This window comes from Trichosurus vulpecula, chromosome 1 (genome assembly GCF_011100635.1).
Source record: "Trichosurus vulpecula isolate mTriVul1 chromosome 1, mTriVul1.pri, whole genome shotgun sequence".
NCBI lineage: Eukaryota > Metazoa > Chordata > Mammalia > Diprotodontia > Phalangeridae > Trichosurus > Trichosurus vulpecula.
The window spans coordinates 527,811,776-527,836,252 of record NC_050573.1 but is presented as its reverse complement, the minus strand read 5'-3'; the positions used below and the strand labels follow the sequence as shown (position 1 = coordinate 527,836,252).

Sequence of the window (24,477 nt, the reverse complement as noted above, 5' to 3'; positions counted from 1 at the left end):
GTAGCTCAGACTGCCGTTTCATGAAGGGCCCCAGCCATGCTCACTTCACCCCCAGCTCAACTCACTCTCTGGACTCTACCATCCTTCCCCACATCCCTCCACCTTTCCAGCTCTACTTTATGTGTTTTCTTAGAACATAAACTCCTTGAGGGTAGGGACTGTCTTGTTAGCTTTTATTTTGTCTTTCCAGTGCATAGCTGCCACCTAAGACTATAAAAATCTCTCTCTCTCTCTCTCTCTCTCTCTCTCTCTCTCTCTCTCTCTCTCTCTCTCTCTCTTTCTCCCTCTCTCCCTCTCTCTCCAAACCGCCCCCTCCTTCTACAATCCTCCAGGTATTTCCATTGAATCATCATGTGAATAGAAGTTGCTGCTTTGGCCTAAGATCTTAGCGTTTCAGAAAAAATACTCCTACCCACAAAAAAGATTGGAGATCCCCATACTGTTTATTAGCATGTTATTTCTGTATTATCTGGGTAGATTCTGCAGCCCATTCTCAGGTAGTTTTCAAGTAAGGGTGCTATTATGGCTGCTTCCCTCTTAGTTTTTCTTCCACAGTTCTAGTAATCTATTAATTGTCATTTTCCAGACTCCATACCCTAGAAGAGTGTATAGGGGATATTTACTATACAGAGAAGGGAAACGCTCAAAATCAGTATTTTTTTTTTTTGGCAGGATGTGGTAGTTCAGCTAACATTCAGCAGTGCCTATTGGATGCAAAGTAGTTTAAACAAGATAGTCCCTGCCTTCACTAAGCTTATAATCTAGGGGGATTTTTTTTTTTTTTTAGCTAGAGCTATAATTACATTGGAGTGAATAAACTTTATCTACCACTGCAGAGTACCACGTGAAACTGACAGTCTTGGGGAGTTGCCTGAAACACTAAGCTATTAAGTGACTTGACCAGGGTCACCCAGCCAGTGGGTGCCAAAGGAAGGATTAAACCCAAGATTTCCAGACTCCAAAGCCAACTTGATGCCTTTCTGTAGAAGGAGATGATGACCTATACATATGTAACTTTAACACAAAATAGTACAGGATAAATGTATTAGAAAGATGTAAAATGAAGTGCTATATAAGGAAGAAGAAAAAAATCAGAAGATAATATATTGACTAGGGAGATCAAGGAAGGCTTCTTGAAGGAGACTGGATTTTGAGTCCTAACTCAACATTAAAAAGTAGATAGGTTGGTCATGAAACACAAGAGCAAGTGCCAACAGATAGCCAGCCCAACTGGTGCATTATGAGTATCCACAGAATGTTAGAAAGCCTAGCATCATGGTTTTGTTGTACTGGGTGAGCCCTTTCTGGGAGATTTGTGAAAGGGCATGGATAGGGTCACACAGGATGAAAAGGCATGGAGAGGCTGAGCCCTCTACTGTTAGAAGAAGGACATCAATGAAATCATAGATTTGTTGAAGTATTAAAGCACTAATGGATGGGTAGGCATAAGTCACTTCAGGCATAGAAAACTGCATAAGCAAAGGCATGAGAGCTGGGAAAACACAAGGAGTGTTCAGGAAAAAAAAGAGGACAGGGAAAGGGAATAATATGAGACAAGGCTAGAAAGGTAGGGTAGCATTAAGTTGTGGAGCTTTGAATGTCAGGAAAATGTTTGAATTTTATTTCATGGCATCAGACAGAAATTGTGAACTCAAAAGAAGGAGCAATTTTAAGGGGGGAAATTTAATAAATATCCTGGCCAGTAGAACCATATATCAGGTTATTCTTTGTTAACTCCTGTATGAAAGCAGTAGTCCTCAAAATTGGGGTACTAGTCTTCAATATTCTAAAAATTAAAAAACAGCATAATTACCATAATTACTATCCTCTCTCCTAACCTTCAAACATGCATCTCCAGCTGCCTATTAATCATCTCCAACCAGATGTTCCCTATGTATCTGAAATACAACATATCTAAAACTGAACTTGTTCTCTGCCTCCCACCCCCACAAGAGCTCCCCACTTCTGAAGTCCCCTATTGCTGTCAAGGACACCACCATCCTCCAAGTCACCCAGGCTCTCAACCCAGGTGTTATCCTCGCTCTCTCACCCCATATATTTAATCCATTGCCACGTCATGTTGGTTTTTCCTTCAGAGTATCTCTTATATATGACCCCTTCTCTCCTTCTGACATTGTCACCACCCTGGGGCATGCCCTCGTAATCACACACCTGGACTTTTTTCCATAGTCTGCCCGTTGGTCTTCCTGCCACAATTCTCTCCCCACTCCAGTCCATTCTTCACTCAGTTGTCAAACTGATCTTTCTCAAGCTTAGATATGGCTATGTCACCCCCTATTCAATGAACTCCAGTGGCTCCCTATCACCTCAAGAGTCAAATATAAAATCCTCTGGCATTCAAAGCCCTTCACAACCTAGACCTATCCTACCTTGCCAGTCTTCTTACAGCTTAGTCCATTCCATGTATTCTGTGATCCAGTGGCACTGGCCTCCTGGCTTTTCCTCACTCAAGACACTCCATCTCTTGGCTCCAGGCATTTTCATTGGCTGTTCCATACGCTTAGAATACTTTCTTTCCTCATCTTCACCTCCTGTCCAAGATAAAATATCTTCTGAGAAGCCTTTCCTGATGCCCCTTAAAGCTATTGGCTTCCCTCTATTGATTATCTCCCATTAATCGTGTCTATAACTTGTTTGTACATAGTGGTTTGCATGTTTTTCCCCCTCATTAGTGTGAGCTTTTTGGGGCAGGAACTGTCTCTTATCTTACTTAGCACATTGTCTGGCATATTGAAGGTATTTAACAAATGCTTATTGGCTTACTGACTTATAAATAAAAGAATAAAGAAACCTACCATATATAGCGACCTACATTTTCTTTCTCTGTCAGAACAGAAAAGTCCTAGTAACAATGGAATGGAATAAAGGACAAAAAGAAGCGTATCATAGGATCACAGTTTTTCAGCTGGAAAGTACCTCAGAAGCTATCTAGACCAACCCCCTCACGGATGTTATATACAAGCATTTTTTAATATACACAAGAGTCTATTCCTAGCTATGAAGTTAAATTGTCCTAAACAAGCAGCAGTCAAATGAAGGAGTAGTCTTGTGTTCAAACAGAATAAATACTATGAGCCACTCTCAGCTACATGTTGAACAAATCCATGAAGTGGTGAGTGATCTCGCCAGAGGAACTGGCATATGTGTCCATCATCTGTCCCCCTTTAGATCAGAGTAGGGGGAATTAATTGAAAGAAGGAAAGAAACAGGAGGTGGTAAATATGATGTATTATAGAAATAAATGCTTGTCAACTGGCTGGCAATTCATGTATAATTAAAAATAAAAGTAATTTACTAAACTGGAGTGAAAAGAACAAAGAAAATATGTTTAAATATAGATCTGCATTCAAAATGGAATACATCAAGAGTAAACTTCTTAACTAATTTGTTTAAAAATGCAAGCGCAGTCTGTAATTTAAATGATGCTGACCCATTTAAATATGGCCCCTCAAGTAACCTGATGGTTTTAAGTCTTAATGGTGCTATAATCAGTCCTTTCTTTGGAAGCCAGTTCTACATTATAGACAGTAGCACCATTGTATTCAAACTGAATATATCCCCACAATCGCTATTAATATTTTCAAATTGATCACAAAATTTTTCTTTAGCTTCTGATGGATCCTACAAGCTGTCACTCAGCCATTTCCCCACATGGAAAAGGAGATTTTTCTGAATAGCCTCTGTCTGTTCTTTGGCTAAATAAAAAATCTTGATCTAACCATCAGCGAAGTCCTTACAAAAGGAAAAGTCATCCTATTTCACCATTAGACACTTCCTTCAGAAGAACAGTATAGTTTCCTGCCTAGGGGAAGGTATCTAGGCCTATTAATACATTTCTTCAAAAGTCCAAAAGAAAAGGGTATTAAAATATAGAGGAATGTAAACTAAAAACTAGAAATACTTGAGAATATACTATGAACAATAATATGAAATAAGATATTATATAATATAATGTAATATAATCTAGAAACTAGAGACTCGTTGAATGGACATGTGAAATTGATGAAGTACCTAGAATACTGTCCTTAGGTAAATTAATTCCTCAATATGTATCTATGGTGGGTCCCAGTGTCTCTTTCAGTGCCTTTCTCTCTACTTCTGCCATCTCTTCTTCCCCAGAGGAACTATCTATGACTCGTTCCTTTTTTCCCAGATAACTGCCAGAATCCTGCCTAACCTGAGTAAATACATCAATGCATCTGTGATTACACTGATTGGTGCACCAGATCATAGTCCATCCATGCCTTCTTTTCTTAGCCAACTCTTGTCTGTATCCTCCCATAAATCTTCCCCAGAGGAGATTCCCAACATGTTGAAGGCATTTCTCTAGATCCTTTACCATTCTAGAGCTATCAATGGACCTGAGACTCTCCATCTAATAATCCCATCTCTCACTATCTGGCTGTCCTGCCTCCTTTTCTGATCGTACATTGCTTGGACAGTATCTTTTATGCTACTTCTTATGGCCACTATTGCCCTTTGGGTCAGCTGCAATCCTAATTCTGTGAATATTGTGATGTTCCATGATTTGTAGCCATAAAGCATCATCAGGAGGACATTTGTATAAAAAGATTTTTTTTTTGGGTGCCTTAGGATCATTGAAAGTGCTGTTCTCTTTCCTGAATTGTTCAAATAAGAAGCATTTCTTAAACACCTACTATTAAGTACCTAACATTGTGCTAGGCACTGAAAAAGTAAAAGTTGGTGCTCTTAAGGAGTTTACATTCTCTATGAGAGACAATAGGTACATATATAAGTATAGTGTACATATGTAACTATAGCAGAACTTATAGAAAATAAATGTAATATAAAAACAACATAACTATATTATGAGGCTATGAGGACATTCTAACCTCTTTGGTTCTAGTTCTGGGTCATTGTCTGTCTATAGTACCTGTCCAAGACACATATAGCAATGGATAAACTCATTGGACTGTCCATCCAACTTCTTATCATAGTCTAGATGATAAACGTTCTTCATCCATTTGTTTGTGGATCGTTGTTGTTTTTTTCCCTGTGTGCAAAGTTAGGTTGATCTCTTTTAATTGGTCATACAACTTTTTGAGGAGGTTTTGGAGTATTTGAAGATTTAGTGTAATTAGTATGGTATTATCAGCAGACAGGAGCATCTGGAAGATTTCTTCATTCACAGAGAATCCCTCTTCCATTTGGATTCTTCATTCTTCATGACAGAGGATTATTTAGCAAGCTTACTTCTCCTTTTATGTTTGACATTGATGGAAGATCACTGAACAATGGTTTCATCTATCATGAAATATTATATGATCCAAACTTCTGAAGTTAACAGGCAGTGCAGAATAGTAAAATAAGTACTAGGTTAAGAAGAAAAGAAATTTGAGCTCTGGTCACAATTCTGCCATTAATTGGCCATGTGGCCTTGTACAACTTGCTTAACCTCTCTGAGATTTGGCTACCACATTTGTAAAATGTGGGGATTAGATTAGAGCATCTCTAAAGTTTCCTCCAGTAATAATATCCCAAGACTCTCAGGGTGAAAAACTTTCAGGGTCTCTCAAAAAAAAAATTGACTAATTAATGATGGAATTTCAGGAACATGACAGATGACAGAGAGATTTCAAAGCTTACTCTATTAAATTCAATTCAACACGTATTATTAATTGCCTGCTATGCTAGTTACTGGGGATGAAACAATTGAATGAAACAGTCCTTATTCTTAAGGAGATTGCAACCTAATATGAGCAATAAAAATATACACAAAGAACTTGAGGTTAGAATATGATAAAATTCTCTGATAAGAAATCACAGCGTCTTGAAAGACTTGATGAGGAAGCGATCACTTCAATGTGGCGAGGCCAGGCAATGCTTCATGGAGGAAGTGGCATCAGCCTCACCTTACAGCAGAATTTCAGTAGGTATCAGTGTTGGAGGAATCTGGTGTCACTGAAACGTGAAGGGGAGAGGTATGAAATAAGGCTGTAAAGACAGGTTGGAGCTGGATTATGGAGAGCCTTAAAGGCCAGATTAAGAATTTTTTTATTATATTCTATAAATAATGGGGAACCAGTGAAGGTTGTATACCAAGTAGGTGTCAGTCATTATTTTACCTATAACACAATAAGAAAATTAGATTAGTCTTAACACTAATGGTAGATTGAAAAGAAGAGAGCACAGTGGCAAGGAGACCCATTAGACAGAAATTGCCAAATTCCAGGTTAGGGGTAATGAGGATCTGAACTAGAAACATGGAACCGTGAGTAGAAAAGAGGGGGCAAATAAATGAAAGAGAGATTGTAAAAGCAGAACTAACAAGACTAATCATCTCATCATATGTAGAGGTAAAGGTGAAAAAGAGTCAAATGAGGCTTCAAGGTTAAAAGCCTAGATGACTGGGAAAGTGATAGTGTATTTGGGAAAAATATGGAAGTTGGTAGGAGCAGTGAAATTGAGGGAGATAATTACAGAATTTAAGCATTGAAAGGGATTTCAAAGTACATTTAGTCCAGGGCATATGTGACCCCAAATACTTTTAACAATACTTCCAACAACTGATCATCCAGTGTCCCATTGACAGCCCAAATCCACTTTGGGGCAGGGCTAATTAATTGGAAGATATTCTGCCCCTCTACAACCTGTCCTCATTGCTCCTTGTTCTACCTCCTGGAGCAATCAGCAAGTATTTATTAAGTGCCTACTATGTGCTAGGTGCTGGGAATACAAGGTCAAAATTGAAACATTCCCTTTTCTCATGGATTTTACATTCTATTAGGAGCAGTAATGTGTACATATATAAGCATGTGCAGAATAAATACAAGATTGTTTAAAGAGGGAAGGCACTGGCAGTTAGGAATTAAGAAAGGCTTCAGGTAGAAAGTGATGTTTCAGCTGAGTCTTGAAAGAAGAGAGAGATTCTGTAAGGTGGAGTTTAGGAGGCCGTGCATCACAGTCATGGGAAACAGCAGCTGCAAAGGTAGAAAGATGAGACAAGGAGGGAGGAGCGTATGTAAGGAACAGGAAGAGGTCCAATTTGGCTGATTGAAGTGTGTGTGAAGAAGAGTAATGGTGGGGAGGCCAAAAAAGATTAGAGCTAGGTTATAAAGAGTTTCAAATAGCATGCAGAAGAGCTTGTGTATTATTCTAGAGGTAATAAGGAACCTCTGGTATTTATTGATAGGGGAATGATATTATCAGATCTCTGCTTTATGAAAATCACCCCAACAACTGTGTGGAGGATGTGTTTCAAAGAAGAGTGGCCTGAGGCAAAGAGATGTATTAGAAAACTGTTGCAATAGTCCAGATAAGAGACTATGAAGGGCTAACCAAAGGTGAGGTCTGTGTCATTCTTAAAATGTGGCACTCATCATCACTTGGAAATGGCTGAACAAACAACAAACTGTTGTATTTTTACTAGAATGGAATATCATTGTGCATTAAGAAGTTCCAAACGTGACAAATTCAGAGAAACATGGGAAAGTTTGTCTAAACTGATTCAGAGTAAACAGAACCAGAGGAGGTATACTGAGTGTCCCCAAAGCCTTAGTGTAATAATAATACCTTACTTTTTTTTTAGTGCTTTAAGATTGTAGAGTACTTTACAAATATCTTATTTTATTCTCACAACAACCCAGGGAGGTAGGTGCTATTATTCTTCACCTTATCTATAAAATGGCAGATAGAGATTATGTGACTTGCCTGGGGCAAGGAGATAGTAAGTGTCTGAGACTGGATTTGAACTCAGGTCTTTACTCCAGGCCCAATGTTCTGTTTACTGCAACACTTAGCTCCCTGTTTTAAGTACATCGTTTTAAGTTTTAGTAGCTTAAAACTGCAGCAAGACTTTTGGGACACCTTGTATATACCATGACTATAAGAGCATAAATAAAAAAAATGCTAAAAGTAGGCCTCTCTCTGACTAATTACAATAACCAATCTTGATCTTGGAGAACAGGTAATGAACCACATATCTCTTTCAGCAAAGAGGGAGGATACTACTAGGGCAGAATGTTGCATACATCTTTTTGTTGTTGTTGAGTTCGTTTGTTGAACTGAAGTTTCTGTCCAAAATCATATTGAATAGATGAGACAGAAATGCAACACAGAACAAAGAAAATGAAACACTAAGTCATCAGTCCTTAAAAGGAACAGTCCTTTTACCTTTCTGACAACAGCAAAACCTGACTGCACTTCATTTAAGTGACTATGCCCCAACACTTAGTAAAAATAAAATTAGAATAACCATGAATTAGATTTATTTCAATGATCACTGTAATTATCATTAAGCATCATAAAGTACCCTCCAAAGGACTTGGCCCAATACTGAACACATACCTGGTGGTTAATAAATAACTAAGTCAGTTATAATGAATAGGAAACAGTCAAGAACTTAAAAAAAATAACCAAACAACCCTATGCATTTATCTTGATTTCTGAATTGCCCAAATGTGTCCGTCAGCTAAAATATTGTAAGTTAAAACAGTATCAGGGCTTATCAACAAACGTATACTAGGATATATTGTTTGGATTAAAGAGTTATAGGTTATATCAAACCAAATGTAGGTAAAGATTTTTTTTTTCTGTACTTCTGAGAAATGAGGGAAAACCAATATACCTATTCAATGTAATTAGAAATTGGTAGAGAGCTGAGCTTGTAGTCAGGAAGACCTGAATTGAAATGTGGCCTCAGAGTAGCTGTGTGACCCTGGCCAAGTCACTTAAACTGTTTGCCACAGTTTATTCAACAGTAAAATCAGTATGATAATAGCACCTATCTTCCCAAGGTTGTAAAAAGCAGTTAGCACAGTGTCTGGCACCTAGTAGGCACCATATAAAAGTTTATTCTCTTTCTCTCCCTCCCTAGTTGTTTGTTGATGTGGCTGCTGTATCAGTTGCTTGTGCTTAACTATTTGTTACTGTTGTTGGTTGTTGTGATAAGGGAGGGTTCAATTCTGATAGGGATGGAATGACTGTGATAGAAAAACAAACTACGTCAATAAATTTTACTTAAACTTTAGGTTTTTTTTTTTAAATGATACACTCAACTGAACACAGTTCTCCATATGGAGCTTGACTTGGGCAGAGTATAGTGGAAGTACTTTCTCCTTCATTCTGCACGCTATGCTTCTCTTGATGTAGTCTACAATATATTGCATTAGCCCTGTTGGCACAGTAATGACTCATATTGAGTTTGGAGTCCACTAAAAATTATAGATCTTTTCTTCATGAGCTAGGCACACCCTGATCTTGTACTTACAAATTTGATTTTTTTTTAATTCAAGCATAGAAGTTTATAGTCACATCTATTGTCATATTTTTTTCTAACTCAATAAAGCTCATTGTTCTAGAATGTCAAGATAATCTTGGTTCTTGGTATTGTCATCCATTGTGTGAGCCATCACTCTCAATTCTGTGCCATCTACAGATTTGAAAAGCATGCTGCTTTTGGTTTCATCCAAGCCGTTGATTAAAATGTTGAATAGCACAGGGCCCAGGAAAGCTTCCCAAGGGATATACCCTCTAAAGACCTCTGTCAATGTAGATATAAATTCTTTTGTGGCTTTTTTTTTTGGATTTGGTCATTCAAGGAACGTACAAACCATCATACAGTATATCTACTTACCTAGTATTATAATCTATTCCGCATCTCTCTATCTTTTTCATAAGAATACAATAGTTTTGTTAAATGCTTTGCTGAATTCTGAGTATATGAGGTCTGTAGCATTCCCTGGTCTATGAGTTTAGTTACTCTGTATGAAAAGTAAATGAGGTTAGTGTAGCATTACCTGTTTTTGGTAAAATTATGCTGGTTTTTACTGATCAGTGCTTTGTCCTCTTAATAATGAGTTCCAGAATTTTGCCAGGAATAGAAATCAAGCTCACTGGTTTATAATTTTCATATTCCACTCTTTTGGGCCTTTTTTTTGAAAGTTGGTGAACAGCTGTTTTCTCCAGTCCTATGGCACCTTTCCCATTTTCTCAGATCTCTCAAAGTTTGCTAACAATGAGTTAGTAACATCCTTTGCCAGTTCTGTCAGTACCCTAATATTTGATTTGTCCAGGACTGGTACTGTGAACTTACTGAACACAGCTTGATGATGTCTTACCATCTCTTCATTTATCTTGTGTTTTCACTGCCAGCTAAGCAGTCTGCTTATGTTCTCCCACGTTTAAAATCTTTTTCCTAGGAAGAGTAAACAGAAACAAAGTAAGAGTTGAGTAATTCATTTGTCAATGAATTCCACATCAAACAGCTGCCTCTTTTCCTTCTCACTGGTCTAGTTTCTGCTTCTGCCATCAGAATTTCACTCTTGAGAGCCTCCCATCCTTCTTAGGCCAACTTCCCCTACAGAAGAATGAGCCACTGGCTCCTACCTATCCTTTCTCTGAACTATTTGAAGTCCATCCTCTCCCCGCCAAAATCATGAGTATAGGTCAGACTGTTCCTAGCTTTCCTTTTCCTGATAATAAATTCTATAATGGAGTGGTCACTTAGCTTCAAAGTTCCTATTGTTTCCACCTCGTCATCCGTTACTGCTTTTAGTCTAAATTGGTTCTAGAAGAACGGTTCTCCTTGCCACTTCCTCTACCTACTGAAGGATGAAATCATTCAGGAAAGTCACAAATTTATCAGCACTCCACTTTTGGCAGAGAACTCCAGCAGATATCCGCATAGTTGAAGTCTCCTATCATTACAGGTTCAAGCTTCTGTGGCAGACTTAGAATCTATTTCCCAAGCTTCTTTCTGATTTTTCTTCTAAGTGTTCTATAATGGACCCCTAAGACAATGTTACTTCCACTTCTCCTTCCATTGATCCTCATCCAAATGGTGTCTATCATACGCCCTGCCCCCCACCTTGGGTTCATGAATTTCCTCATATGAGGATGGATAGATAGATATTAGATATGTCTATCTCTATTTCTTTCTATCTATATTTAGTCTGCAATGCTTCTCCTCTATTCATGTCTGTTCTATTCCTTTGACTGTTATCTTCTTCTAGAGCCATTTTCTAGTTATAAGTTCCATCCTGCCAATCAAAGTAATAATACCTATGAGGTAAAATTGCCTCCTTATATTAAAATTTCTAGTTGACTCAATTTGTTAGCCATACTTTGTGCAAATCTATCTAGACATCTGGGTCCTTTACCAGCTCTCTGCTTTGATATTACCTGCCATGAATTACTGATCCTCTCTTCTGCTAGCCTATATTCAGTTGATGAGTCTGGGTTTGAATACACTGAGTTTGTGTTCTTGACCAGATATATTTGTCCATCAGGCAGTTGAAAATGGGGGACTAAAACTCAGGGGATAGGCTAGAGTTGAATATTTAAATCTGAAAGTCATTTGCAGTTGGAGGTAGCCATTTTTGTAGAGTGGTAGTGACAGAATCCAGGTTGTAATGAGGAGTCAAGGAGGAAGTGGAGCCAATAAAATGGCTACCTACTCACACAGCTGACCCTGCATGACATCAAGCATGAGGTTTAGTCTCTCCTGGACTTAGTCCAAAAATAATTTATCAATGAAAGTAACAGAAGACTTTGTCATGGTGCTGTTTCACCTAAAGGCCTAGGCCCCTGCCCCCTGCCAATGCCTGCACTGTAGTGAGTTACTAGTATTATATGAAATTATTGATTATCTTTTTTATATGTTTATTGGGACTGTTTCTGGCTTTGTTTGTATAAGAAAGTCTATACTAAAGTGTCCATTTTACATGTGTTTTCAGATTTGCTGATTATTTTTATTTTCTGTGTTATACAGAGAACTTGGAACTAACTATAAAAATTCTTGAATGAGAAATTTAAATTCATCAGCTTTAAACAGAAATTACCTTGCTATATTTTATAATTCTTCTTGGTTTGTATTTAAGTCCCTGGACCATACATTGGATTCTGTATATTTTCCCCTCTATACTATTACTTTCTTGCTTCTGTATCTTCACTCATGGTGTTCCCTTGCCTACAATGCCTTCTTCATTCTTTTTCACTGGCCTGAGACCTTCAAAGTCCAGCTTAAGACTCATGTCTTCCGTGAAGTTTTCCCTGACAGCCTTCATCAACTACTCCCTGCTATTAACTACTATCATCCATGCCACTGATTTGGCACTTAGCACTTACTGCCTTGTAAGGCTAATTGCTTTTTAATTTTTTAGACCATGTCTTTCCAATCACAGTATGAGTCCTTTGAAGGTGAGTTCTATGTCTTATGCCTTTCCTTATCCTCAGTGCTAAGTATACTGTCCTGTACACAGGAAATACTACAGATTTGAGGACAAGGAATGAAAGAAGGAGGAAGAGGAGGAGGAGTTAAGAAAACTAGGCAAATGGAACAAGTAGAGGAATGTAGAGTTTTCAAGTGAGACACAACCATTTGTCATCTCAAGGGACTTCAAAGGCCATCTAGTCTAACCCCTACCTACATTTACTGTTACAAATACTTAGACTTTTAATATATCATATATAGAAGAAAAGCTACCAGATTATTTCTTGGTTTATAATACTGAGGAGAGGGGGCCCCACTCACTTGTTATTTTTATTAAAAAAAAACATTGATCAAATGAGCCTCTTACCTTTGTATAACAAAAACAGTCATCTCAAATATGAGTCAAGAAAGCAGGTTTCAGTAGCTACATCAGCTTGCTCCAGAATGAATATCCATTCATTAAGCATAATTGAATATTCTGCAGTGACTGACAGAAAAACACAAGAGAACACATTGTGATTGTTTGAAATTCCAAAATAACTCCATACCATATTCAGTAAATGCTCAATTATCTTTAGTAATTAAAATGTAATTTAAAGGATAGTTTTACAAAATCATATGATGCACTATAAAATCACATTTAGATCATTTTTATTAACTTGTATTTTGGATTATCCATGCCCTTGCTTTAATCTATTAGCACAGAACATCAACAAATTCATAAAATTACAGAATCTTAGAGCAGGAGGATAACTTGAAGTTCATATAGGCCAATCTCCAGAGGAGAAACTTGAGGTCTCAGAGGTTATGTAGTTAGGCTGAGACCACAACTAATAGGAGATCAGACACAGAAGACCAGTCTCCTGACTCCTAGACTAGTGTTTTCCATGGTACCATGCTCTTTGTATTAATACTGCGCCTTCCTTTAAAACTATCAAAAAGATCAGCAGTTACGATCTATTCTCACTGATATAAATATTTAATGATTATTATTTGACAAATGGAAAACAGGTTCAAGTGACTTATCCAAGGATATATCACAACCATCAGTCAAGCCAAGTTAAGAAACCCAGACTGTCTCATTCCCATTTCTAAGCAATCTTTGCTCAACTCTATTAGCAATTCAAATATCTTTCTCTGGAGTCTCAATCCTAAAATGATACACAAGACCAATGTGATACAGGAGAAGAGATTGCTGTGCTTTCTCCCGGAAAACAGGGATTTGAGTTCCAGTTCTACCACTTATTATTTCTGCGACCTCATACAAGTATTTTAATTTCCCTGAACCTCAGTTTCCCCATCTGTAAAAATTAATAGCTATACTTCCTTATACAGTTATTATAACAATCAAATGAGATAATGGATGTGAAAGGTCTTTGTATTCATAAAAAATCATAAAAATATCATACAGGTATGAACTGTTATTATCAACACCAGTTATTATTAAAGATGCTATTTTTCATAGACTCACAGAATTGCCAAATTAGAAGGGACTTTGAAGGTCATCTAGTCCCACCCCTATCTACATCATGAATCCTGTCTCCAGTGTTGCTGACAACTGATCCTCTATGCTACTCCTGAAAATTCCCACTAATGGGGAATTTGCTGCCCATGCCATTTTTGGATACTCTGTTAGGGAGTCATTCCTTATTTCCAATAAAACCTGTCTCCTTGTAAATTCCACCCTTTGCTCCTCACTCTGCTTTCTACAGCCAAACAGAACAGGGTAAATTCCTTTTCCACATGGCAACCCTTCAGACACTTGAAGACAGCTACCTTATGCCCATAAGTCTTCTCTTTTCCAGGTTAAATATATTCTGTTCTTTCAAGTACAAAGAGAACTAACTCTTGAGTCAGTGGACTTGGATGCAAATTCCATCTCACATGTTTACTCTCTGTTTAACCTTATATAAGTCACTTAATTTCCTTGGGTCTCAATTTTCTCACCTGTAAAATGAGAGTGCTATATTAAGACTGTATCTGAGGTCTTTTTCAGTACTGGAACTGTGATTCTGTGAACCAGTCCTATCATAATATAATTATGAGTCCTTCCATTATCCCGGTCATTCTCCTTTGGACATACTCCAACTTGTTAATATCCCTTTTGTAATGTGGTACCCAAAATGAGATGCAATAATCCAGATGGCATAGGACCAGAGTATCTTGGGACTATCACCTCCTCAGTATGGAAAATATACCTTTTACTGCAATCTAAAATCAAATTAGCTTTTATGACTGCTTTTTCATATGCTGAGTCATATAGAATTTACGTTCTACTGAGACCTTCAGATCCTTTTCATATGAACTACCTTTTACTTGTGCAGGTGATTTTCTGAACCTGAGTTTAAAACTTTCTGTTTATCCTTATTAAATTTCATTATGTTATCTTCAGCCAACCATTCTAAGCTATAATGACATTTTTTGTTTCCTAATTCCATCATCCAAATTGTTAGCTAACCATCCCAGTTTTGTGTCATCCACAAATTTGATAAGCATGTCATCTATACTTTCATTTGGGGTAGCTAGCTAGGTGGCACAGTGAGTGGACAAAGAGTCAAGCCTAGAGTCAGGAAGACCTGAGTTCAAATCTGGACTCAAACAACTTACTAGTTGTGTGACTTAACTAGTCACTTAACCTTGTTTGCCTCAGTTTCCATATCTTTAAAATGAGCTGGAGAAAGAAATGGCAAACTACTTCAGTATTTGCCAAGAAAACCTCAAATGTGGTCATGAAGGTTGGACATGACTGAAAAGACTGAACAACGACATACTTTCACCTAAGTCATTGATATAAATGAGGAGCAGAATAAAGCCAAGGGCACTCAAGACCCCCTCCTGCCCCCATGGCCACAGCCTGATCTACATTAAATCCGGGCATTCAACCAGTTCCAGAGCCAGACAATTGCACTATTACCTAGCTAACATCTCTCCCCTTTGTTCACAAGGACACTGTGAGTGATTTTGTAAAATACATAAAATGCCACATTGTAATATAGGTGTACTTTGTTCATGGCATTCCCTTTATCTCTCAGTTTAGTAAATGTGTCAGTAAAGAAAATCAGGTTGGCCTGGCACGACTTCATTCTTGATGAACCTGTGCTGGCTGTAGTGATCCCTATTCTCTTCTATTTATTTACAAGCTGCCCCTTTAATAATGTAATTGAGAATTTTGTAATGCTCACCAGCCTATAGATGTTGTTTAAATCTCCCTTGTTAAAATCTGTCCTTTTTGAAAACTGGAATATTTGCCCATCTCCAATTTCATCTGTCCTTTCCTATTATCTGTGAACTGTTAAAGATGTCTGATAGCAACTCAGTGAGCACAACAATCAGTTTCATTAGTACTGGAGGATTTGGTTAATCTAGGCTGGAAATAAGCTCATTGGGAGCATTAGGTGCCTTCTTACCATCTCTTCACTTCTCCTGGGCTTCAGTTTCCTGTTAACCATTTTAATTCTGTGTTCCCTTGGCTGAAGAGATCTTCTAGGGAGGGAAAACAGAAGCAAAATAGAAACTGAGTTGTTCTGTCTTCTTGTCATCCATTATCATCTCATTTTGTCATCTCTCCTCTCTTTATCCTGCAAATAGAAGTCCCATTCCCTGATTGTTACATGTTTCACAACAATGAAAATACCCAGTTGAATAATGTTCAACGCAGTAATTCTTCCCTTTCATATTTCCTTTTCATGGTAAAAATGATCAGCATACTTTCTTGCATTATGAAGGATGCTGTTGCCTCATAGCTAATGGAAAGCATACATGTGACATAACCATAGTATCTGGGTTCTTTTTTGTATCATACCTATATCCTGTTGAGGCCCTTCCAGAATAGAAGTATTCTGTAATGCTACCATCAATATCCTGATTCCTCTGGGATCCCCCAAGCCTTTGCACCAAGATTTGTGTGAGATGAATCATCAGAAATATTTTTTCCCCTGCTCTGTCGTCACAATAACAATTTATCCCCAGAAAAAGCATTTTAGTCCAAACATCCTGTAAAGTCTGTTCCTTTGTGTGGTGAAGTGAGTCACTTCAGGCCCCCCCAAAAACGTAATCACTTTTTGGGCCTTTGAGTCTGTGTGGAGGCAATCCTGAGGGCTTCCTGAAAACTTTTTCTGCTGAGGCTGAAGTGTAGGTATACAATCTGGAAAAACAATGAGAGAGCTTTGAAGACCGACTGACCCTCTGGTTAAGTAGCTACACTATTACTTAAGACACCTAATTTCAAGTCCTTCATCTTCCTAGTCTCCTTCTCCTTGCCCCTCTCTCTTCAAGTTAGGTCAGATACTGAGGAGCTAGTTGTTAATATGGTATATAGGTTTACACATAGTTTTGGGAGGATTCTCACCCCTCCTCCCCACTCTGCCTCAGGCCAGGGCAAAAATATCTTTAGACTCCAGAACAGAACATGGTTGGAACCTTTATTAAGAGAAAGTAAATTATGATGAAGTAACACAAGTAATTAGTATGTGGAAAAACTCCAGAGACTTTGACAGCAAAAATATGTATATTTTTGTTGTTCAGACATGTCTGACTCTTCATGACCCCATTTGGGGTTTTCTTGGCAAAGATACTGGTTTAGTTTGGCATTTCCTTCTCCAACTTATTTTGCAGATGAGAAAACTGAGGCAAAGTTGGTTAAGTGACTTGTCCAGGATCACACAACTAGTAAGTTTCTGAAACCGGATTTGAACTCAGGTCTTCCTGACTCCAGGCTCAGTCCTCTATCCATTGCACTACCTAGTTGCCCCATGTATTTTTTTTAAGTTGATTTCAATTTTTAGCATTGATAAATGTGTGTATACATATATATATATATATATATATATATATATATATATACACACATAAATTTTTTTAAAAATATGTTATTTCAGTGACCCACAAAAAAATCAAACAAACTCATCTGTCAGGCATACTACTTCAGAGGAAAACAGCCTTATACGCTAAAGGTCACTGATTTGGAGGCAGAGGACCTGGGTTGGAATACCAGCTCTGGTACTTACTACTTGTATGACCTTGTTTCCTCATATGTACAATAAAAATGTTAGATTAGAATAATAGTGGCAAACTCAAATAGAAACAGCGACCACCAATCCATAATAAGGTTCCCATTGGGCCACGTATTAGCTTAGTTTTAAAATGTCACATTATCTATGTTTTACTGTGTTTATATTAATTTTGTTAAATATTTCCCAAATGCATCTTTCTCTGGTTCCGGATCCACTTGGCTGGTGTTATGGGCTGCCCAGGCCTCCTATGTGATGCCTCTGGACTAGGAAATCTTTTAAAATTTAACTCTGGATCCTATGATATGGGCATATTCATAGGTCTTCTGAATCAGAGCCTCATGGAGACTGAAACTGTTACTGGAAGTAAAATGCATTGAGTTCAGGGGCCATTTGTCTGGCCATTAAGCAGTTTCATTTCTGGTTCAATCCATGGATTTCAGTGGGGGGACATTGGCATTGCTACTTGACATTGCTACAAAGAACTCATATAGTCCTGACTCACCCCTAATTCTAAGGACCATGTAGTTCCTCAAGCCCATTGCTTTTTTTTTTTTTTTTTGGACCTGGAATTTCTTAGAGCTATCTGGGAGTGACTCAAACCTCCAGAAGCTCCCTTAGCCTGACTGACATTTAAGGTCTATATAATCCAACCCGGATCTTTTTTCTAGCCTTATCTCTCATTATTACTCTGCATGCATCATGTTCCAGTCGAAACTGGTCTATTCACCATTTCCCAAATATACCTCAGACTTTCCTATTTCCATTTACTTGGCACACTTTCACATTCAGTTCTACCATTCAAAATCCCTCTCATGAAGCATTCCCCATGACCTGAAAGTGGCCTCTCTGTTTTTTATAATCTCTGGAGCCAGCATGATTCAGTGGAAATAGTGTTGGATGTGCAACCAAAGGCCCTGGGTTCAACTACCAACTCTGCTTTCTGTACCATCCTGGGCAAGGATGCAAACTTCTCTGGTCTGTTTTCTCATTTGTAAAAATGAAGAGGTTTGACCAGATGACCAATAAAAGCCCTTCTAAACTCTGTCTCTGTAGAAGTTGAGTAGTATGAAGAAAACCTTAAATGGTGCTTGAATTTTAGAGTCCCAAGTCACTTCTACAATTTTTTTGCCTTTCATGTCCTATGTTGTGCCACTGATAACAACATTTACCTTATTTTTACTTATGTTACAGTTATTTGTATTCAAGTCCTATTTCCTCAGCAATTAATCCCAAAGGACAGATTCATTGTTCTTAGTGCTTTGTACATCGCTAATGTTCAATAAATATTCATTGGAAACTGGGTGGTACAGTATATAGGGCTTGGGCTTGAAGTCAGGAGTACCTGAGTTCAAATTCTACTTCTGACACTGGCTTTGTGACCCTGGGCAAGTCACTTAACTGTCTCTGGGCCTCAGTTTCCTTATCTGTAAAATAGGGATAATAATAATAACTACCTCCCAGGGTTATTGTGAGGATAAAATGAGTTAATATTTGTAAAGCATGTTTCAAACCTCAAAGCTATATAAATGTCAGTTATTGTTATTGCTATTCATTCAATCACTTTTGACAGATTGGTCATGTGTCCACTCTGCCAAGATACCATGGACCTTCATCCCATCATAGATCATAGGAACTTGAGGTGGAGTAGATTTTAGAGATCACCTAGTCTGGTCCCTCGTTTTTTAAAAGTTTTATTGAAGTGTTTTGTTTTTTATGTTACAAACTCTTAAAAATTATTCCCACTGCCTGAGAGTTCCCTTGTAACAAAGTAAAACTAATAATATGATGACTTCATATGAAAATACGTGCAATATCTCACATTTGTAGCATCCCTTCCACTTCTCTCTTTTGAAAAATGAAAAGAAATCTGTTTTCCCTACCTGCCATCTCCACATCATTAAAAAACAAAAGAAAAAAATTCTTATAACAAATATGCATAATCAAGCAAAACAAATTCTTTCAGTGACTGTATATCTACATGTATTCATGTAAACGTGTATAGAAACATAAGTATATGTGTGCATGTACATGTAGATGCATAGATATATGTATGTATGAATATTAACACATGTGCACCTTAAATCCATCCCCTCTTTGCCATGAATAGCCTGTTTCATCATTGGTCCACTAGAATCATGGATGGTCATTGTATTGATGATGGTTTAAATGGCTTTCATAGTTGTCTATTTTTATAGTGTTATTTTAATTTTATTTATATATACATATACATATATATATATATATATATATATGCCTCCTAGATCTACTCATACCATTCATCATCAGGTTATAAATGTCCTCAAAACTGCTCATTTTTATGATATTGATGTTATAATCTAAGTTGTCCTTCTGGTTCTGGTCCCTTCATTCTGCATTAGTTTATATAATCATTCCCTTCATCATTTGTTGTAGTACAATAGCACATCTGTCACATTCAGACACCACGATTTATTCAACCATTCCTCAATTGATGGACATCCCTTTAGTTCCTAGCATTTCTGCCATCACAAACTAAAGTCACTGTGCTAAAGTGATTTGCTCAAACTCATGCAACTATCAAATGGACCCTCTGACCCCAAGTTCAAGCTTCTGTCCACTGTGTCACACTGCCTCCAAAAACATATGGTGCTAATTTCATGGTATGAACAAAAAGTACAAACGAGAGAAAGGCGAGCTCACTGTGAGCTGGACTAACTAGGGAAAAGTTAATGGAAGTGGTGGGATTTGAGCTAGGCTTTAACTGACGGGCAAGCAATAACTAAATAGAGGACCTAGGGCCTGGGAAAATGCCTAGGAGTAAGCATGTGTGGTGAAGGAAGGTAGCAGAATCCTTAAAGATGTTCTCCAAAAGACTTTCCAGTTCTAGCATCCATATAAACAGAAAGACTTCCTTGTCTTTTGAGTTTCTCTGTATCTCCAGCACTCAGTACAATGCCTGGCATACGATAGGTGTTTAATAAATGTTTATCGATTGATTGACTGATTTCCAAAGCAAATACTAAAAGAAACTAGGGAAGTTAATAAAAGAGATATAAGGAATCCCCAAGAAATACCAAATGGACAATCGGACACCTGTATTGTAGGTAGAACTATCTGTTGGCAAACAGCGATGACTTTCTGCCCCACAAAACTAAATTCTTATAATTTATTTAGCACCTACTTACCCACAGTTCTTTGCTATACAATATGAAACTAAATAAAAATGGATGCAATTTTTAAATGAAAACAAGAAAAGATGGGAGATAATCTGACCAGAGGGAAAAGTACCATCTAGGTAGATTATGGAAGGTCTTGATTTATGCTCCAGACTCATGCCCATGCCCCTTGTGTTTTCATAGTTCCTTATTTCCAATAGCTTCTAACTTATAGCCCAAGAGCTGCTACATTTTGGATTCCTCTTTGAACTCTTTTTTTTTTTGGATGACATTCACTACTTTGGTCTCCTTATCTTCTGGTTTAGTGAAGTGATTCAGATTGCACATGTCTGCCTTCACACACATGTGCACGCACACATACACACACAGACTCACACATGAGAAGACTTAAATGTCTTGCGGAATTAAGAAATCTGATGCTCTAAAAAGCTTGCACAATGGCATCATAGCCCAGGAATTTATGTCACTATGTCCCATTAAGTCTTGTTTTGCGAGAAATCTAATTTTTTCCTATTCATTTATGCTGTTATATTATTGAGTCAGGTGTACCTTCACATTCTATGATCACTCTTGTCTAATTTACATTGAGCTCAGGAATAGAAGGCCACTCATTTTATTTCAATTCCCATCCTTCATTAAGTAAATTTGACCTTTTTGCAGCCACCAAGGGATGAGAGTCTGAATGGCCTTCTTGTGGGATACCGCATTTATTATCGAGAGCTGGAATATGAAGCTGGACCTGGAACAGAATCCAAGACTGTCAAAAATCCCTCAGCTCTAAGAGCAGAGCTCACAAGTGAGTATCTTTCCCTTCCTGACTTACATAAGGTTGAATGGCTAGTCGGATACAGTTAAAACACCTCCGGGTAGAGCTCAGAAGAGTTTCTGGAGAATTATGACCATTTGGAATCAGAGATAAGCTCTGATCTTGGATATACTGCCTCATCAACCTCAGTTCTGCCTGGACACATGTTGATTAGCTGCAATAACAATGAGATGATACCAGAGACTTAAATGTCTTGAAAGGTCTGCTTCTCTCTCCATCTCATCCTTAATCTAGGGAAATATTAGTATTTTTTTTCAGTTTCTGGTTCTGGGAATGTTACAAACAACAGTCATTCCTCCTATGACATTAGGGCAGCTAGGTGGCTCAGTGGATAGAGTGCTGGGCCTGGGGTCAGGAAGACCTGAGTTCAAAGCTGTGTGTACTGTGTGACCCTGGGCAAGTCACTTAACCTTGTTTGCTTCAGTTTCCTCAACTGTAAAATGAGCTAGAGAAGGAAATGGCAAACTGCTCCAGTCTCTTTGCCAAGAAAATCCCAAATGGGGTCACTAAGAGTCAGATATGATTGCACAGCAACAACAACTAGACATTATAACACAATGGGAAAATGAGGGTGCCACATTTGGGCGGTCACATTACATTGTGCCCTCTCACCTTCCTTTGGCTGAGGTTATGTACTGCAGCACTGTTTGCTATATTTCTTTCATGCCCCCTGCTTCCTGATAGCTCATCTGGTGGTAACCTTTGATTTAGACCAGGTTCTTTTCATCCAAATAATCTGTAGAAACAGAGGCCTCCTTGCTTAAATAGCAGCTGTTTTCCTTCTTTTCATGTTTCACTGCTGTGGTTTAAAGTTGGCTTAGTACCAATGATGCAGGATCAGCTAATCCAGTTATAATTTGGGCAGGAAATTTGATGAAGGGAAATGATTTTTTTCAGAGAAACTTCATCTGCCTTCACAAAGAAATATTAACATATCCCTTAGCTGTCCCTTATTGATTACCAACATGCAATGATCATTTCCCTGGGTTTATTTTTTGTCGTTGTTGTATTTTTGTTTTGTTTTGGTGTGTGCATGCATGTGTGCGTGCGTGTGTGTGTGTGTGTGTGTGTGTGTGTATGTGTGTTGGTGTTGTCTTTTAACAGTGCATTGTTGATACTAAAGATGCCTAATCCTCAAGCACAGATGCTGCATCATTTTATTTATATTGTAGAAATCCATGATTTCAAGTGTCCTTCAGCTTTAGGGCTGTCCTTTTAGGACCAATGCCCTGCACTTCAGCATGAGCAGGCTGAAAAAGATGCACACCACATAGTAATTGGAAAAGTAATTGCCAACAGAAATAGATTCGTGTTCTTCTAGTGTGGCTCTATGCTACGTCATGTCAAATACTAATTTGTTCCGTTTAATCAAAGGAATAAACACATTTCCCCCATGTCGTGTATTTGCACGGCTTTCTATTTTATGAAGGCATGCAGTAGTCCCTAGCGAATGGGATGGTTTGATATGTTATGGGAGGCAGTGTAGATTTTATCACCCTCTGAGTTGCAGTGCTAAAGCTAGAACTGAGGCTGTCTGGGGTTTGCATCATTTCTCTCTGTCTCTGCTGTACATCATTTACCATAACTATTTCCCTGCATGGTAACTAGCTTTCTGCTTTGCTTACCCTGAATAGCCCAAAGCAGCTTCAAGACAGTGAACAGCAGCTCTGCATTAACAACGTATGAATTAACACGTAAGTGAACGCTGCCTTCGGCACAAAACCTTTGTAACTGTGGAAAGTACAATCTGGGCAAGCGATATTGGCCTTCTCAATGGACCAGACAGAAACTAGCTTGAATTAATGGTTTCTCTGCTTTTCAACATTTGCTAATAATAATAATGATAATAATAAAACAAAACGTTTCCTGGAAACATTCAGAAACTGATACTGGGGAAAGGAATTAAAGACTTCTAGGTCTTCGTGGTTTTTAATAGTAAGCGAAATCTGACTTGTTAACCTCTCCTTTCTAATTCCATCTGAATTTTAACCAAATCATACTGCTTTTCCTTTAATTCTTGCATAGGGATGTTTTCCAGCTGCAAGGGAAGGATTAGGGAGGGACTCAAAAAATTTGCTTTTGGTAGAGAAGGGCACTGGGTTAGAAAATGAATAAACAAAGTTAAAAGGCCAACTGTCGTATAGTGATGATGGTTCAGTAGATAGGGCTTGCTCCGGGCTTTTGAATTACATATCTGAAACAGGCCAAAAAGTTCAGCTCAAACCCCACACAAACCACATGCCTATTTTTACTCACATATGTGCCGTTTTCCTCCTGACTGGGCCTCACTTCCTTCTCATGGATTGCCAGTAGAATGTACTCTATTGTTGAACCCCCAAAACAAGTCAGTCTGAGTCAAGGAAGCTATTTCTTCTGATTGTATATTATTTATAAGGTAACACAGTTCCAGAGGTGTCACATGTATCATTTAATGTGAATCAGAAACCAAAGAAAGATGCTGGATTCCTGACTTAGAGATGTGAGCAGAACCCTTGTAAATGTTTCTTTGAAGGTGAATTTGAAAGGATGTCAAGGGATCAGATTCATTGAACATTTATTGAGCTAATGATATGTTGGGAAGTTGAAAGCATAGCTCTCTTCCTAAGCAGAAAGCAATACGAAACCTTCACACCTTTGTATACATGTGCACATGCACAAATGTAGGACCTTAACCCACAACTACCCACTGATGAAGTAATCTTAGTCTTCAAACATGATTTTGGGCTTTTTAAAATATATTGATTGAGTATTTCTGCATATCAGACAAATGCCAAATTTCTCCTCTGGAAACCAGCCTAGATAATTAGGTTTAGATACAATACATGGTAATGAATAACTCTAGAGTCTTTGGTCTCTTTGCTCCTCCCTTCTCACATTACTTTAGTCATACTTTTATTTTAGTCAAATCCAACAGACTGCTGTTAAACACCTACTATGTATAAGGCACCTTACTAGGATTGTGGATCAATAATATATCTAAGCCAAAACTACACTTTGCAATCCATATACCAAGTATGCTGCAGAAAAGACAATCTGGTGCAGTGCTTGCCTCTGAATACAGAATAAGATGCTTTTCTGCAATGTAGCTGCTTAATTAATGATTAGTAGCAGGAAGGGCAGTACTGTTAATGATCTAGTTGAGATTTTATATACATTCTCATAATGACTCTGCATTCAAGAAGGACTTCTAAAGAAATTTCCCCCTATTCAATGTGTTGGGAAGTTCAAAAGGGAATATATTTTTTAAAATAGGCAATAGTCTTGAGAAATAGGTGTTAAAATATTTTTTAA

At 37.9% G+C, this 24,477-nt stretch overlaps 1 protein-coding gene across 2 annotated transcripts in view; it reads left to right on the top strand.

Moving 5' to 3' along the window:
* SDK1 (sidekick cell adhesion molecule 1) overlaps window positions 1–24,477 on the top strand; it is a 1,168,267-nt gene that overhangs the window by 1,037,955 nt on the left and 105,835 nt on the right. For both annotated transcript variants that reach the window (XM_036741470.1, XM_036741469.1), the window contains 2 exons: window positions 21,021–21,156; window positions 22,821–22,880. In XM_036741470.1, coding sequence (XP_036597365.1) covers window positions 21,021–21,156; window positions 22,821–22,880 — 196 coding nt within the window. The remainder of the gene's footprint in view (window positions 1–21,020; window positions 21,157–22,820; window positions 22,881–24,477) is intronic.